The sequence below is a fragment of the Mus musculus genome, chromosome 17 (genome assembly GCF_000001635.26).
Source record: "Mus musculus strain C57BL/6J chromosome 17, GRCm38.p6 C57BL/6J".
NCBI lineage: Eukaryota > Metazoa > Chordata > Mammalia > Rodentia > Muridae > Mus > Mus musculus.
The window spans coordinates 33,824,572-33,839,889 of record NC_000083.6 but is presented as its reverse complement, the minus strand read 5'-3'; the positions used below and the strand labels follow the sequence as shown (position 1 = coordinate 33,839,889).

The 15,318-nt window shown below is 45.2% G+C and overlaps 1 protein-coding gene across 4 annotated transcripts; it reads right to left on the bottom strand.

Annotated features, from left to right (window-relative positions):
- Positions 1-1,573: 1,573 nt before the first annotated feature.
- Positions 1,574-15,318, bottom strand: Ndufa7 (NADH:ubiquinone oxidoreductase subunit A7). 4 transcript variants are annotated; one of them, NM_023202.4, is made up of 4 exons: positions 15,210-15,318; positions 14,240-14,289; positions 10,074-10,223; positions 1,574-1,791 (listed from the first exon to the last, which is right to left on the bottom strand). In NM_023202.4, exons 1-4 carry the CDS (start codon positions 15,258-15,260, stop codon positions 1,701-1,703), a joined length of 342 nt encoding a protein of 113 aa, NP_075691.1. In that variant the 5' UTR covers positions 15,261-15,318; the 3' UTR covers positions 1,574-1,700. The 4 variants fall into 4 exon arrangements, 1 of the variants encoding a protein (NP_075691.1); NR_103516.1 differs by lacking the exon at positions 14,240-14,289; NR_103515.1 differs by lacking the exons at positions 1,574-1,791; positions 10,074-10,223 and having other exon boundaries at positions 13,703-14,289.

Genomic DNA, 15,318 nt, shown 5'->3' with positions numbered 1-15,318 from the left:
CAGCATCCTATAAACCAGGGCTGGGGGCACACACTAGTAATCCTAGTATTTCGGAAAAAAAAAAAAAAAAAAAAAAAAAAGGAGGAGGAGGAAAGAGAAAAAAAAAAAAAGAAAATCAGCCAGGCTTGGTGGCACACACCTTTAATCCCAGCACGCAGGAGGCAGAGGTAGAAGGATCTCTGAATTGGGGGCTAATTGTCAATAGTGAGTTCCAGGATAGCCAGGGCTACACAGAGAAACACTGTCTCAAAAAAGCAGAGAAAGGAAGGAAAGAAGGGAGGGAGGGAGGGAGGGAGGGAGGGAGGGAGGGAGGGAGGGAAGGTAGGAAGGAGGGAGGGAGGGAGTCCTTTCCCACACCACTCCTGCAATTTCCTAGGTCATAAATCTACACAGCAATTTTCAATACCACATATTGCCCGAGGCCTTTAGGAGTCCTCTGGCAGCAGGCTCTGTATACTATGACCACGGTTCCTCTCCCGTTTGACCTCCTTTCTGAATCTAGCTTGCCCTTTCACCTCCTCCGTGAAGCCTGCAGCTGTAGCATCCTATAACACTCACTCTGAGACCCTGACACCTTCCAGGCAGGGCTGTGGCCTTCTTGCTCTTGCTCTCAGCTTCCAGGCAGCCCCAGTCTCCACACTCTTGCTCATCTCTACTTTTCTTTTGATGCCAGTGTTCTGTTTGTTAGTCTGAGATATAGGTTCTCAATCTGTAACCTAAAATCTGGCCTCAAACTGGCAATCCTCCTGCCTCTGCCTCCTAAATTTGGGGTTAGCCATGCACCACCACACTCAACTTATTGTTTTATTTATGTTTTCCACAGTTCTACCTTCATCAATGACTACTTAAGGGCTACAGAGTCATTCCACGGAGCAAAAATGATATTCACCTACTAGCTCACCTACTGGCTTAGTAATACAGAGATTACAGGCACCAAGACCCCATTTAAAAAAAAAAAAACTGGCAAGATGGATCGCAAGTAAAAGTGCTAGCCTCAAAAGGCTGAGACCTAAGTCCCATCCTCAGAGCCCAAAAATGACACATAGTGGCTCAAATCTAATCCTACAGCAGGCTGGGAGGTACAGACAGCAGCCTCAGGCAGACACTCTTGGGCCAGCTAACCTGGAGTACACAGGACACCAAAAACCAAGTGGAAGGAGAAAACCAATTCCCAAAGTTGTCTTCTCATGTCCACACATGCTGCAGCGTGTGTTCACACACCCGGCACACATGTCCACACATGCTGCAGCATGTATTCACACACCCGGCACACATGTCCACACATGCTGCAGCATGTATTCACACACCCGGCACACATGTCCACACATGCTGCAGCGTGTGTTCACACACCCGGCACACATGTCCACACATGCTGCAGCATGTATTCACACACCTGGCACACATGTCCACACATGCTGCAGCGTGTGTTCACACACCTGGCACACATGTCCACACATGCTGCAGCGTGTGTTCACACACCTGGCACACATGTCCACACATGCTGCAGCATGTATTCACACACCCGGCACACAGTAATATCAAATCCAATCGATAAATACTAAGAAAAGACAGATTGGAAATAATGTGGAATTCTATATATTTGTTACAAATTAGGTCACACTCTCCCCAGAGGGAGTCCAAGGAGGAAAAGCAGTCATGTGGCCCTAGAGACATATATAGCAAGGTAACCTAGGGCAGGGTCACAGGTATGGCTGGTCCTTGGACAGCTCCCACCTCTTCATGGGAGGAGCAGGTGTCACTGCCTTCTTCTCAGTGGCTGCCATTGCAGAACTACAAGAAAAAACGACAAACTCCAGTTAGAACCAGGCCTACAAAGAACAGTGAGGATCTTTTGGTTTATTTGTGTTTGTTTTAAATTTTTATTGAAAATAAATTTTCCATACAATATATTCTCTGATCAGTTTCCTCTCTCATTTCCTCCCAGATCCTCCCTACTTCCAATCTCCATGCCTTCTTTCTGTCTTTATAAACAAACAGACAAACAAACAAACAAACAAAACAAAACAAAACAAAAAAGAAAAATATGGGCTGGCGAGATGGTTCAGTGGGTAAGAGCACTGACTGCTCTTCTGAAGGTCCTGAGGTCAAACCCCAGCAACCACATGGTGGCTCACAACCACCCGTAATGAGATCTTACGCCCTCTTCTGGTGTGTCTGAAGAAAGCTACAGTGTACTTATGTGTAACAATAAATCTTTATACACAAAACCCATAAAAACACAAAGTCAGAAACCACAATATAAAAGACCTGTAAGTAAAAAATGCCAAACAAAGCATTATGAAACAAACAGATCCAAAAACAGTACTAAGTTTGTTCTGTGTCGGCTGTCTACAGCTCTGCATGGGGACTGTCCTTCTGTATAGTTTGTACAAACAGTGAGACTCCACTGGAGAAAACTGATTTTTCCTTTGCAAGCAGTTGTCAAGTTCTAGGTTAAGAAAAGAGGCCCATGAGCCGGGCGGTGGTGGCGCACGCCTTTAATCCCAGCACTCGGGAGGCAGAGGCAGGCGGATTTCTGAGTTTGAGGCCAGCCTGGTCTACAAAGTGAGTTCCAGGACAGCCAGGGCTACACAAAGAAACCCTGTCTCAAAAAAAAAAAAAAAAAAAAAAAAAAAAAAAAAAAAAAAAAGAAAAGAAAAAAAAGAAAGAAAACAAGAGTAGAGGCTCATGTGCAGCTCCCCTGTCCCTGCTGGGACCCCCTTGTCTTGAGCATGCGCAGACTCTGTGAGGTCAGCACTGCTCCCTTGGTGTTCTCCATGCCCACTGGCTCCTCCAATCTTCCAGTCTCCTCTTCTGCTGAATTCCCTGAGCCCTGAGGGAGGGGTTTGAAGAAATCATCCCATAGAGGACTGACTGTTCAAGTTCTCTCACATTCTACACATTGGCTGACTGTGGGAATCTGTATCAGCAGTGGGGAAAGTAATTGCTGACCTTTCTAATCCAAATTTCCCTAGTTTATAAAAGTAGCTGTGCCCACCTAGATCAAATGCCAAGCTTTTTGGATATGGAGGGCAGAAGAAAGTATCTCAGAATGCCCAAACCCTTCCCTATGAAGTCCCTCAGAGGGGCATCTGATGCCTATTGAGAGCTGGCAGAACTCATGAAAAGCCTCACTTATTCTGCCCTGGTTCCCAGGCCCAGAACCCAGCCTTGAATACCTGGAATCCTCCCCCACTCCCAGTACGCAGTCTGGACAAACTCCAGAGCACAATGCTGGGTGTTAGATCCCACAGAAATCTGGGGCAAACAACTGACTGAGATGCCTACAACCATATCAAAGCCAGTGCTGCTTCCAGGCTGCAAGAGTCCTAGCTCCTCTCAGCCTCTAACCTAAGCGGCTCCGCCCTGAAGCCCCACGTCACCTCACTTCTCCTATACAACCCAGCCATTTCGGCTCCATATTCTAGATTCTTCCCTCTCTCCTGCTCCCCACTTTTCTCCCTCTTTTGTCTTCCTCTTCCACTCTCTTCTCATGGCCCAGGTTATTCTTTCTGTCTGGACCTTTCCAGATCCTCTGGCTAAATTCTCCCTCAAATCTATAATAAAGACCGTCTCCTCAACCATTCCTAGAAGTCATGACCTCACGCTCATTCACTGGTTAATGGGTGTCCACTGTTCTTCCTCAGATAGTTGGGTGCCACACAAAACCTCTATGGCAAGTGAACAGAGATGCAGTGCTAGTGACATAAGGCTAGCCCATGAGCTAGAGCAGAGTATGGAATGAAAACAGACAATCCGAGCACTTGGAAGGCTAATGTAGAATTCTGAGTTTACGGCCAGACTGGGCTACATGGAGAAACCTTATCTAAAAATACTGGGGGTTGGGGAATGGTGTTACGGGAAAGGAAAGTAGGGTGTGTGTGTTTAAGTGGCATACACCTATAATCCCAACTCATTACAACAGTCTAAAGCAAGCAACTAGATCCCCTGAGTCCATGTGTTCCAGGACAGCCAAGGCAAAATAGTAATGGGTATCATTACTATTGAGCTCTTACAGATTTATTTTAAGATTTATTTATTTATTATATGTAAGTACACCATAGCTGTCCTCAGACACTCCAGAAAAGGGCGTCAGATTTTTTTGTTATGGACGGTTGTGAGTCACCATGTGGTTGCTGGGATTTGAACTCAGGACCTTCAGAAGAGCAGCTGGTGCTCTTAACCACTAGGTCATCTCACCAGCCCCCACTATTGAGCTCTTATAAAGATAAAAAACAATGCTGGACATGCTGTGATGGCTATTCTTGGCTGTCAACTTGACATCTGGTTTTAACAAAAACCATAATGGCTGGGCACACCTGTGAGGGATTTTTCTTAATTAAGTTATTGAAGTAGGAAGGCCTACTTCTAATCTGAATCTTTGAGGTGGAAAGATAAACTTTAATCCAGATATTTTAAGGTGGGAACAATCCATCTTTAATTTGTACCACACCTTCTGCTGACAGCCAATATAAAAGACATGGAAGGAAGCTATCTCTGCCTGCTTGTTCTCTCATTTCCAAGTCTATTCCTGTACTGGCATTAGATCTCTCAAAGATAAGATGCTGGCTATGCTAAAGACATCCTGCTCCATGGACTAAACACTATTGGATTCTTAGCCCTTCCAATCATAGGCCGCCACTGTTGGATTCGCTGGACCACAGCCTGCAAGTCATTCTAATAAATCCCCTTCCTATACATAGAGAAATTCATTCTACAATTCTGTTCCTCCAGAAAGCCCTGAGTAATGTAAATACCTTCAATCCCAGCAGAAGTGAATCCCTGTAAATTAGAAGGCCAGCCTCGTCTACATAGTAAGTTCCAAGCCAGCAAAAGCCATATGTAGCTATATGGGAGACTTATTAGAAGACAAAACAAAAAACAAAAGCAAAAATAAACGCAGACGCAAAAACCACCTGAATCAGCAAGTTCAAACAAGCACCATCTGCCCCCAAACCATCACGGCTGCGTCATAGAGAGAGATAAGAGAGGTCAGAGACAGAGTGGAAAGGAGGTAAGAACATGTCACTTCGGAAGAGTCCCCAGGGGCAGAAGAGAGCCAGGGCTCTCACCATCCCCTAAAAAACAAAAGGCTGCTTCCCTAGAAAGTGAAACCATCCCCAGGGCCACAATGTAGAAGCTGAAAGAGTCAGGTAGCTTGACATGCTTTGCTCACTCTGGAACTGACTCCAGAAAAGAAAAAGGTGACAGGGACAATCAACTTGTTCTATCCTATCTATCTTCTAACAGGTCCTTGTCTCATCACCTCACAGGTGTCACATGAAAGTCTAATGTCACTGTTTTGCAGATAAAAGAAATTGAGGCTTAAGAAGGCCGAGAAAGTTGGAGCAGCCAGGTACTATGGCATACACCTTTAATCCTACCACTCCAAATAGGTCTTTGGGAGTTCAAGGCCAACATGGTCTACATTAACAAGTTCCAGGCTAGGCAGGGCCACATAGTGAGAATCTGTCTCAAAGCTGTGGCACACTGGCATGCACTTGTAATTCTAGTACCTGAGTACAAAGGCATGAGAAGTAGAAGTTCAAGGCCAACCTGGGCTTAAATGGAAAAAAATGTAGGACTAGAGATATAACTCAGGAAAGTATTTATCTCATGTGCCAAAAGCCCTGGGTTCAGCCAGGCGTGATGGTGCACGCCTTTAATCCCAGCACTTGGGAGGCAGAGGCAGGCGGATTTCTGAGTTCGAGGCTAGCCTGGTCTACAAAGTGAGTTCCAGGACAGCCAGGGCTATACAGAGAAACCCTGTCTCGAAAAAAACCAAACCAAAACAAAAGCCCTGGGTTCAACCTCCAACATCACATAAACCAAGAGTAGTAGTACATCCCTGTCAGCACTTGGGAGTTGGAGGCAGGGGGATTATGAGTTCTAGTTCTCAACTACATAGTAAATAGGAAGCCAACCTGGGCTACATGCAAGGCTGTTCCAAAAAATAAAATAATAAATAGGTTGATGGCTAGGGAGATGGTTTAGTAGGTAAAAGTTCTTGCTGTGCCAGCCTGACAAACTATAACTAGAAACTAGAAACGAAATAAAAAGCTGCACGTGGTAGTGGACATCTATAACCCCAGAACAGTTGAGAGGCAGAGACAGCTCATGGGCCAACTACCTTCAGTACATAGCACAAGAGGAGAAACATACAAAACCTTGTCCAAATAAGGAAAGGAAAAAACCAACTCCCAAAAACTTTCCTCTGACCTCCCCATGTGCTGTTACAGCTGCACCCATTCCCTCTCTATCTCTCTCCTCTCTCCTCCTCCTTCCTCATACACACACACACTCCACACACAAACTTTTTTTTTTTTTTTTTTTTTGGTTTTTTTCGAGACAGGTTTCTCCTGGAGCTCACTTTGTAGATCAGGCTGGCCTGGAACTCAGAAATCCGCCTGCCTCTGCCTCCCAAGTGCTGGGATTAAAGGCGTGCGCCACCACGCCCGGCTACTTTTTTTTTTTTAAATATAAAAAAAGGTTGAGGGTTAGAGAGAGTAAAAACCAAGCTTACTATCCTTACAGAAGACCTGAGTTCAGTTTCCAACACACACATCAGAATCTGTAACTCCAGGGGGATCGAATGCCTCTAGCCTCCAAGAGCACATGCATTCACATGCACAGAGCTTCAGACATGTAATTAAAAATAGTAACTTTTGGGACTGGAGAGACAGCTCAGCATGGGTTGCTCTTCCAGAAGACCCAGGCTATATTTTCAGCACTAACATGGCAGCTGTTAATCTATTCTAGTGTCAGAGGACCAGTGCCAGGCATGCATGTTATACAAAGATTTACTTGCAAGCAAAACATCCATACACTTAAAGTAAAAGTAAATGGGTTTGTTTGTTTGTCTGTTTTTCTGTGTAGGCCTGCTTGTTCTGGCACTCAAAAGATCCGCCTGCCTCTGCTTCCCAAGGATTGGCATTAAAGGAGTGTGCCACCACAACCAGGAAAAAAACAATCTTGAATGAAAAGGCTGAGGAAGCCGGGCATGGTGTGGCACGCCTTTAATCCCAGCACTGGGGAGGCAGAGGCAGGTGGATTTCTGAGTTCGAGGCCAGCCTGGTCTACAAAGTAAGTGCCAGGAAACCCTGTCTCAAAAAAACAAACAAACAAAAAAAAAAAACAAAAACCAAAAAAAACCAACCCCCCCCCCAAAAAAAAACCGAAACAAAACAAACAAACAAACAAAAAAAGAAAAGTCTGAGGAGTACCCAAAACCTCGAACTGGGTGAGTTGTACGGCCTAGGCTGTTAGCCTCTCTGGGCATCGATTCTGCTTTTCAAGGATTGTCAGTGATCAAGAACAGCATGCATTCCACTCATCAACTCAGTAAGAGCGCTACCATCAAGAGACAACAGTACAGTGTACTCACTCTAACTTTAGTTGGCTTTTCTTTGTGATTCCAGAAGTGGCCAGTATCTCGTTCTGTGTGTACACGTTTCTGTGTGCAGGTCTATGAGTGTGCCCAGGTCCATGTGTGTGTGTCTGTGTGTACATGTTTCTGTGTGCAGGTCTATGAGTGTGCCCACGTCCATGTGTGTGTGTGTGTGTGTATATGTGTGCAGGTCTATGAGTGTGCCCATGTCCATGTGTGTGTGTCTGTGTGTACATGTTTCTGTGTGCAGGTCTATGAGTGTGCCCATGTCCATGTATGTGTGTCTGTGTGTATATGCACATGCAGAGTCTTTGTTAGGTTGGGAATTCTCCTAGGCTGGATGGCCATCAAGTCCAGGGATCCACCTGTCCCTGCCCCCACAATGCTGAGATTACAAGTGTGCACTAGCAGACTCAGCTGGAGTTACAGACTGTTTAAGTCCCCAACTGAGCCGCAGCATCTTTTTTTTTTAAAGACTTATTTATTTTATGTATGTGAGTACATTGTCACTGTCTTCAGACACACCAGAAGGCATCGGATCCCATTACAGATGGTTGTGAGCCACCATGTGGTTGCTGGAAATTGAACTCAGGATCCTAGAAGAGAAGTCAGTGTTCTTAACCACTGAGCCATCTCTCCAGCCTCCCTCAGCATCTTTAAAAAATAGTAATAATAATAACATAAGCCTCATGTGGTGGTGCATGCTTTTAGTCCCAGCATTTAAAAGGCAGGAGCAGGGGCAGGCAGGTAGATAGATCTCTGTGAGTCTGACACCTGCCTGATCTATAGAGTTCCAGGATTAACAGACTGTTTCTCAGAGAAACCCTGTCTTAGACAAATAAATAGTGTCAAGAGGGTGAGGAGGTGGTCTATGTGTATGTAAATATATAGTCTACAGAGCAAGTTCTAGGATAGCCAGGGCTGTTTCTCTGTAGAAATCCTGTCATTCAGGAAGGAAGGAAGGATAATGAGGGGTGGGGAAGGTGGTGGGTGTAGGGAGGGGTGTGTGTATGTGTGTGTGTGTGTGTGTGTGTGTGTGTGTGTGTGTATGTGTACATGTACTTGTGAAAAGAGGCCACTGGACCCCTGGAAGCTGGAGTTACAGATGGTAAGCCAATCCACATGGGTGCTGAGAACAAACTCTGTTCCTCTCCAAGAGCATTAAACAATTTTAATCACTAGGCCATCTCTCCAGCCCGTTTGTTTGTTTGTGACAAGCGCTCTCTCTCTCTCTCTCTCTCTCTCTCTCTCTCTCTCTCTCTCTCTCTCTCTCCCTCCCTCCCTCCCTCCCTTCCCTCCCCCCCCCCCTCTCTCTCTCTCTCTCTCTCTGTGTGTGTTTTGAAACAGGGTCTTACTATGTACTCCCAATAGATCTGGAACTCAGTATGTAGACTAGGCTGGCCTCCAACTTGTAGCCATCCCTTGTGCTGGGATATAAGATGTGTGCCACTGCATCTGGTCTCAGCGTCTCATTCTTTTTTTTTCTAAGTGTATTGGTATGTCTATGTGTTTTGTAAGTCTATGTGTACAGGTATGTCTATGGATATGGGTAATTTGCCTACATGTATAAGTGTGTGTACCATTTGCATGTTTGGTACCTACAGAGCATCAGATACTCTGGAACAGGAGTTAAGGAAAGTTATGAATTGCCGCATAGGTGCTAGGAGCCCTACCCATGTCCTCTGCAAGATCAACAAGTGTTCTTAAATGCTACATATCGACAGTCCTTGAACCTCATTCTATAAACCAGAATGAGAGCTCTGTTAAATAGAGCATATAGACAGGAAAAGACTGAAGGAAGCAGAAGCCTAACAAAGAGATTGGTCAGTTCAAAGTTACCTTCCTTACAAAGGCTAAACCAGAGGGACCTTCATTATCATGCCAGCCAAAACCTGCTCTGCCAGGGAACTGACTGTGACCTGGTTTCTTAGAAGGCTAGATACACAACTAAGCTTCACTCGGTGGCTTAGACCGAGTAAATGCCTTTCTGTCTTGGTCTGCTGGATCTAGCACAGAAACTCATTCCAGACTATGGCCTCCTATGAACCTCATGAATACTACTGTTATCCTAAGAAAAGACCCCTGAGAACAGGGACCAAGTAGGTTGTTTTCCCTTGGGTTCCTTTGGGGTTCTTTTAATAATCATTTTTGGACATGCATGTCACGTCAGAAGTCAACTTGCAGGCACTGAATTTCTGCTTCCCACATGGATCCATGAGCTCAGGTCATCTAGTTTGACAGCAAGTGCCTTACCCACTAAGCCGTCTTACCTTCCTCAACTTGTTTTAAGACTACCCCTAACTATACCACACAGAATGGCCTGGAACCTGTAAACTTCCTACCTCAGCCTGACTTCACTTCCCCAACGCTGGGATTACAAACACACTACCAGGCCCCTGTCATTTTTTTTAACTTGGGTTCTGGGGATCAAACTCTCAATGCTCATAGGACAAGTAGCTTACTAAGTAAGTTACATTCTCAGCCCTGGCTTGAACTCTTGATTTTCTCAGCTTCAACCTCCTTAGTTCAGGGATCACAATCCTGCCCCACTATACCAGGACTGTGGAAAGCATGTTTCTACCTGCCAGGGAAGAAGAGCCAGTGGCAGTAGGGGACGTCGCAGAGTAAAGCCAATAGCAGTAGGGGATGTCACAGAGCTCTGGACGGGGACACTGAGGATCCTTACCTCTCGGCGGCCTTGCCTGACACCAGGGCCTTTTGTGAGGACATGATGATTGAGGGAGGCACAACTTCCCGGCGGCCATCACGAGTACAGTAGTAATTGTTGGACAGCTTGTGACTGGGGCCCACGGGGAGTTTCGGAGGTGGCTGGGTCCTGAGGGAAAAAAACATTGGCACTGAAACAATGTGACAGTCCCTCTCACTGGCACTCTCCTTTACAAGACTGAGGATTGGAGCTACAAGGGAGGCTGCAGGCCAAAGTCATGTCTTGCTGCATTATCATATTCTATACCTGCGTCTAGAACGAGAAACCAAGCAGCAGACACTAATCTATATATAAAAAAGTCGTCAAGCCAGGTTACAGAAATATGCTCCACCCCAGTCCCTCTAAGTCTCAAATATGGTTAGGTATAGAGGACCCTTACTGAAGTTCCCAAGACAAAGAAGAGACCTAGACATGCTCCTATCCCCAACACAAAGCTAAGCTTAGCAGCAGCCTTCCTTCCTACCTACACATGCTTATGAAAATCAGGTCAGAGTGCCAAGCTGTGACCATCCCTCATCCAGCAATTGTAGTCTCTAACACTGAAGCACAGCCCCAGATTACCCAACTGAAGTGCCTTTCTCCCCACCCCCAAAGACTAGGTCATAGAACTTTTTAATTCCTTGTTATCTCAGGAACCCTTTAAATCACCCTGCTGGGATAAAGGCTTATTACTCAAAGAACACCTTGCCCTGGGAACTCATCCAAGTTCCTGGCCTTCCTGCCACTGTGTGGTCTACTGCCAAGATTCCCTGGAGAGGGAAGCAGAGGGTTACATGGAACAAAGCTCAGCCTGGCCTCGGGCTAACCCTGAGCTTACCAAGCAGCCTAAGGCCTCGAAAGCAAACACTGAACTTCAAACAAAAAGGAAAATTCCCAGGGACAAAGGTGGGTGCTCATAAACAGTTGGGTTTTATTTGTTTATTTGGCTACATTTCAAATTTGGCCACCATTTTTACCCAGCAAGTTCTCCTTAAAAATGTAAAAGCCATTTTATTTTTTAAATAAAAAATATGGCAGAGCTGAGAAATGGCTTAGCAGTTAACACTGGCTGCTCTTCCAAAGGACAATGTTTCTATTCCCAGCAGCCACATGGCACCTCACAACTGTCTGTCATCCAGCTCCAGGTTACCTGACAGCCTCACACAGACAGACGTGCAGACAAAATACCAATGCACAGGAAGAGCAAGCAAAAGAATCAGCTTAAGGTCATTCTCAGCAACGGAAGCTCCAAGTCAGCATGGGTTACATGAAACTGTCTAAAAAATATTAAACAAAAAAAGAAACAACAACAAAGGCTAGACAGCAGCTTATCCATTAAGAGTAAATGCTATGCAATCATAAGGAACAGAGTGTAGATCCCAGCAGATGCATAACAAGCACAGCATTCCACAAATGCCTGCAACTCCAGTCCCATGGGATCCAATGCCTTCTCCTGGCTTCTGTATGCAAACAGGAACATCTTCACACATATGCATAGAAACAATTTATATGACTTATATAGTTTATTTAATAATGGGGGGAGGTTGGGTTTTTTGTTTTCTTGAGATAAGATCTCTGGCTGTCCTAGAATTCTATATAGACCAGGCTGCTGGCCTCAAATTCAGAGTTCACGTGCCTCTGCATTCCAGTCCTAGGATTTAAAGGCCTGTACCACTATGCCTAGCTTAAAATGTCCTAAGACTGCCAGGCAGTGGTAGAGCACACCTTTAATCCCAGCACTCAAGGGGGTACAGACAGGCGACAGGAGGATCTCTGAGTTCTAGGCCAGCCTGGTCTACAAATAGAATTCCACAGCAGCCAGAGCTACACAAAGAAGCCCCATCTCAAAAAACCTAAAAATTTCCTAAAATTAGCTGGAGTACATGCCTTTTAGTCCCAGTACTCAGGAAGCAGAGGAAGACAGATCTCTGAATGCAAGACTATCCTTGTCTACAAAGCAAGTTTCAGGATACCAAGGGCTACACAGAGAAACTCTGTCAAAAAAACAAAACAAAACAAAAACCCTTTTAAAATTAAAAAAAGGTAAAGTGAGACATATGGCTGGATACTGACTGGGTACACCACTACAGTCCCAGTACTCAAGACACTGAAGCAGGAGAGGTGCAGAGCCGAGTTCCAGGACAGCCTGAGCTGCCCAGTGATACCCTGTCTTTTGAGGAAAAGGCTGGAGACTGGAGAGGTGGCACAATAGGCAGCATTTCTTGCAGAACCCCAGTTCAGTTCCCAGCACCCACATGGTGGCTTACAACCATCCATAACTCCAGTTCCAGGAGATCCAACAACTTCTGGCCTCAGAGATATTGTATGCATATAATGCCTGTACAGCCATACATGCACATAAAACATCCACACACAAAACAAAATAAAACTTAAAAAAAAGTGATAGCCAGGCAGAGGGCTCAGCACGTAAAGGTGCTTGCCACCAAGCCTGATGACCTGACTTTAATCTCTGGGACCCAAATAGTGGGAAGAAAAGAACTATTACCACAAGTTTTCCTCTGACCTATACACAAACACACACAAACATAAACAATAACTCCAGTAATATTAAAAAGGAAAAAGCTATAAAGTTCTAAAATGACAAACACATCTGTGAAATTTAGAATTTGCCTGAAGAACATATATGCTATGTTCACATATATGTTCATCTGTTCACAGCAAAGTAAAAAGAACATTTGTCCAATGCCAAAACCCAAGTGAACCACTAGAGGGCGCCTTTACCCCGAAGAAGCTGGCTCCTGCCTGTATTTCCAGTAAATCCGTGCAACTCCTTTCCCTTACAGCCTTCAAGCCAACTTGGGGTCCATGCCATTCAGGACTACAGTGTAAGAGCTTGCCTCTGAACAGGAACACATGCCCAGCCAATTCAGCATGTGAAACTGATCAAAGTAAGACCTGCCTTAAATAGATAAATAGATAGATAGATAGATAGATAGATAGATAGATAGATAGATAGATAGATAAATGTTGTTTTTATAAATGTTTTTTTAATGCATGCTGTATTTATCCCTCCCTGACAACATCCACAAAAGAAATAAAGACAATTATGAGGCTGTTGAGATGGCTCTCTGGGTGGAGCACTTACTTGTTACTCTTGGAGAGAACCAGAATTTGATTCCCACATAGTGGCTCACAATCACCCGAAACTCTAGTTCCAGGGGTTCTCACGCAGTCTCCTGAACTCACAGGCATCAGGCCCATATACATAAACTCATGCAGGCACAACACACATATGAGTATAAATAAATCTAAAAATCTTTTAAGAAAAAAAGATGAAGATAGAATTTAAGTTGAGGGCTGGTGTAGTTCACTTGATAAAGGCATCCCTTGCACTACGTAAACCTAGTATACTGCTATATACGTATACTGCTATATACGTATAGTGGTATCTACTGCTGAAATCCCAGCGCTTTGAAGACAGAAGCAGGATCATGAGTGTAAGGCCATACTGCAGCTACACGACAATTTTGAGACCAGACTGGGCACTGTTTCAGATATTTCCCTCCCTTGGCGTCTGCTGGGTTTTCACACAGGGGCTCATTCTGAACTCAGCAAAGTGAGGTGGAGTCTCTGAGTGCTAAAGCCACCAACCCCACAAAGCAAGAACACTCGTTTGTATTGGCATCCAAAAGCCTGAGGACAAGGCAAAGACTCATCAGTATATAAATGTGATCAAAACTGACTTTAAGCAATGACTTGGCCTACATGGGCCTCATCCTCCCCCTTCAGTAGCTTGAGAACATAGCATTTCATGTGGGTGGTCACAATGAAGACTGCAAAGCTACCCAAGAGACCAACAAATAATACAACCTATCTCCTAACTATTCCAAGACAACCCAATGAAGTTAAAAGTTAAATTTTTGCTTTCACAGCCTGACAAGAAAGATCTCTGCTCAATTCTCCAAGGAAAGTTCAAGAGAACAGCAAATTTAGGGTTGTTTTTTCACGTTTGTTTATTAGACAGGGGTTAACCTGGAACCCATCATGTAGATCAGGCAGGCCTTGAACTCAGAACTCAGCCTGCCTGTTTCCCGAGTGCTGGGATTAAAGACTGTACCACTATGGCCAGCCTTGGGTTTGGTGGAAGAATGTCAGGATGAAGGCAGCAAGCACGGCCTGCTCACCGCTTGGCGATCTCCTGGTAGCGCAGCTGTAGCTTCGCCTGCAGGTCTTGCTGTGGGAGGAGAGAAGAAGTCAGAAACTAGGGAACCCCAGGATAGGGTTAGCGAACAGAAGTAGCCAGTTAGGGTAAGTTTACAAGTCATGCATATGAAGAAAGGCAAGGGCATGGCTTACAAAACTTTAAGGCTAAGTTTCCAGCCTTTCCAAGATCTAACCTAAAAAGCCTTCCTTTTAAAGAAAATCTCCTCTGTATATGGGTCAATATACTAAACGTGCTTACCCTAACATTATGGGAATTCTCACCCAAACAGTTGCTTACTAAGCTCCAGTGCTAGATATACCTCCTTTCTTGGACCCTAAATTATCTCTCCTCTTATCCATCTCCAACCTCCCAGGAGCTGCAGAGATCTACAGCTTCCCTGACCTCTTTGTTTTCTTCCAAAATCTAAAAACTGGTCCTCAGCCTTCCAAAAACAGGGGCACAAGATTCCAAGCTGATAGCCGGGCGTGGTGGCGCATGCCTTTAATCCTAGTCGGGAGGCAGAGGCAGGCGGATTTATGAGTTCAAGGCCAGCCTGGTCTACAAAGTGAGTTCCAGGACAGCCAGGGCTACACAGAGAAACCCTGTCTCGAAAAAGAAAAACAAAAACAAAAACAAACAAACAAACAAAGATTCCAAGCTGATACGGGGGATGAGGAAACACCTGGTCTCACGTGGGAGACAAATGAGGCGAAGAGAGAAAGGGATAGGAAGAGGGGCGGGGCGGGGGGGAGCTAAAGCCAGGCAATCTAAGGCCAAGGAAATCCCAGTAACCCGGCCAAAAACATTTAGGACCTTGAGTCTGACTACTGGAGTCACAAATTCAGGGATCCTGGATTATCCACTGAACTAAGGAGATGTTAAGGGGGATAGGATTCAAGGGCGTACAGAACCCAAATCCTTCCCGGCCCGGATCGGAACAGCACACGCACCCCAGACGCCCAGTTCCGCAGCTTTTGGATAACGCGAGTAGCGGACGCCATATTCCTTCCGCTCCGAAGGACGCTGGTGACGACTCTGTCCCGAGGATTCCTGGGTACC

Excerpts from the sequence above, each read along its gene's own strand:
- Ndufa7 (NM_023202.4), bottom strand. The coding sequence starts at position 15,260 with ATGGCGTCCGCTACTCGCGTTATCCAAAAGCTGCGGAACTGGGCGTCT. Across the intron at positions 10,224-14,239 it reads TACCAGGAGATCGCCAAGCG|GACCCAGCCACCTCCGAAAC; the intron begins GTGAGCAGGCCG and ends TTTTTCCCTCAG. Across the intron at positions 1,792-10,073 it reads TCAGGCAAGGCCGCCGAGAG|TTCTGCAATGGCAGCCACTG; the intron begins GTAAGGATCCTC and ends TTTTTCTTGTAG.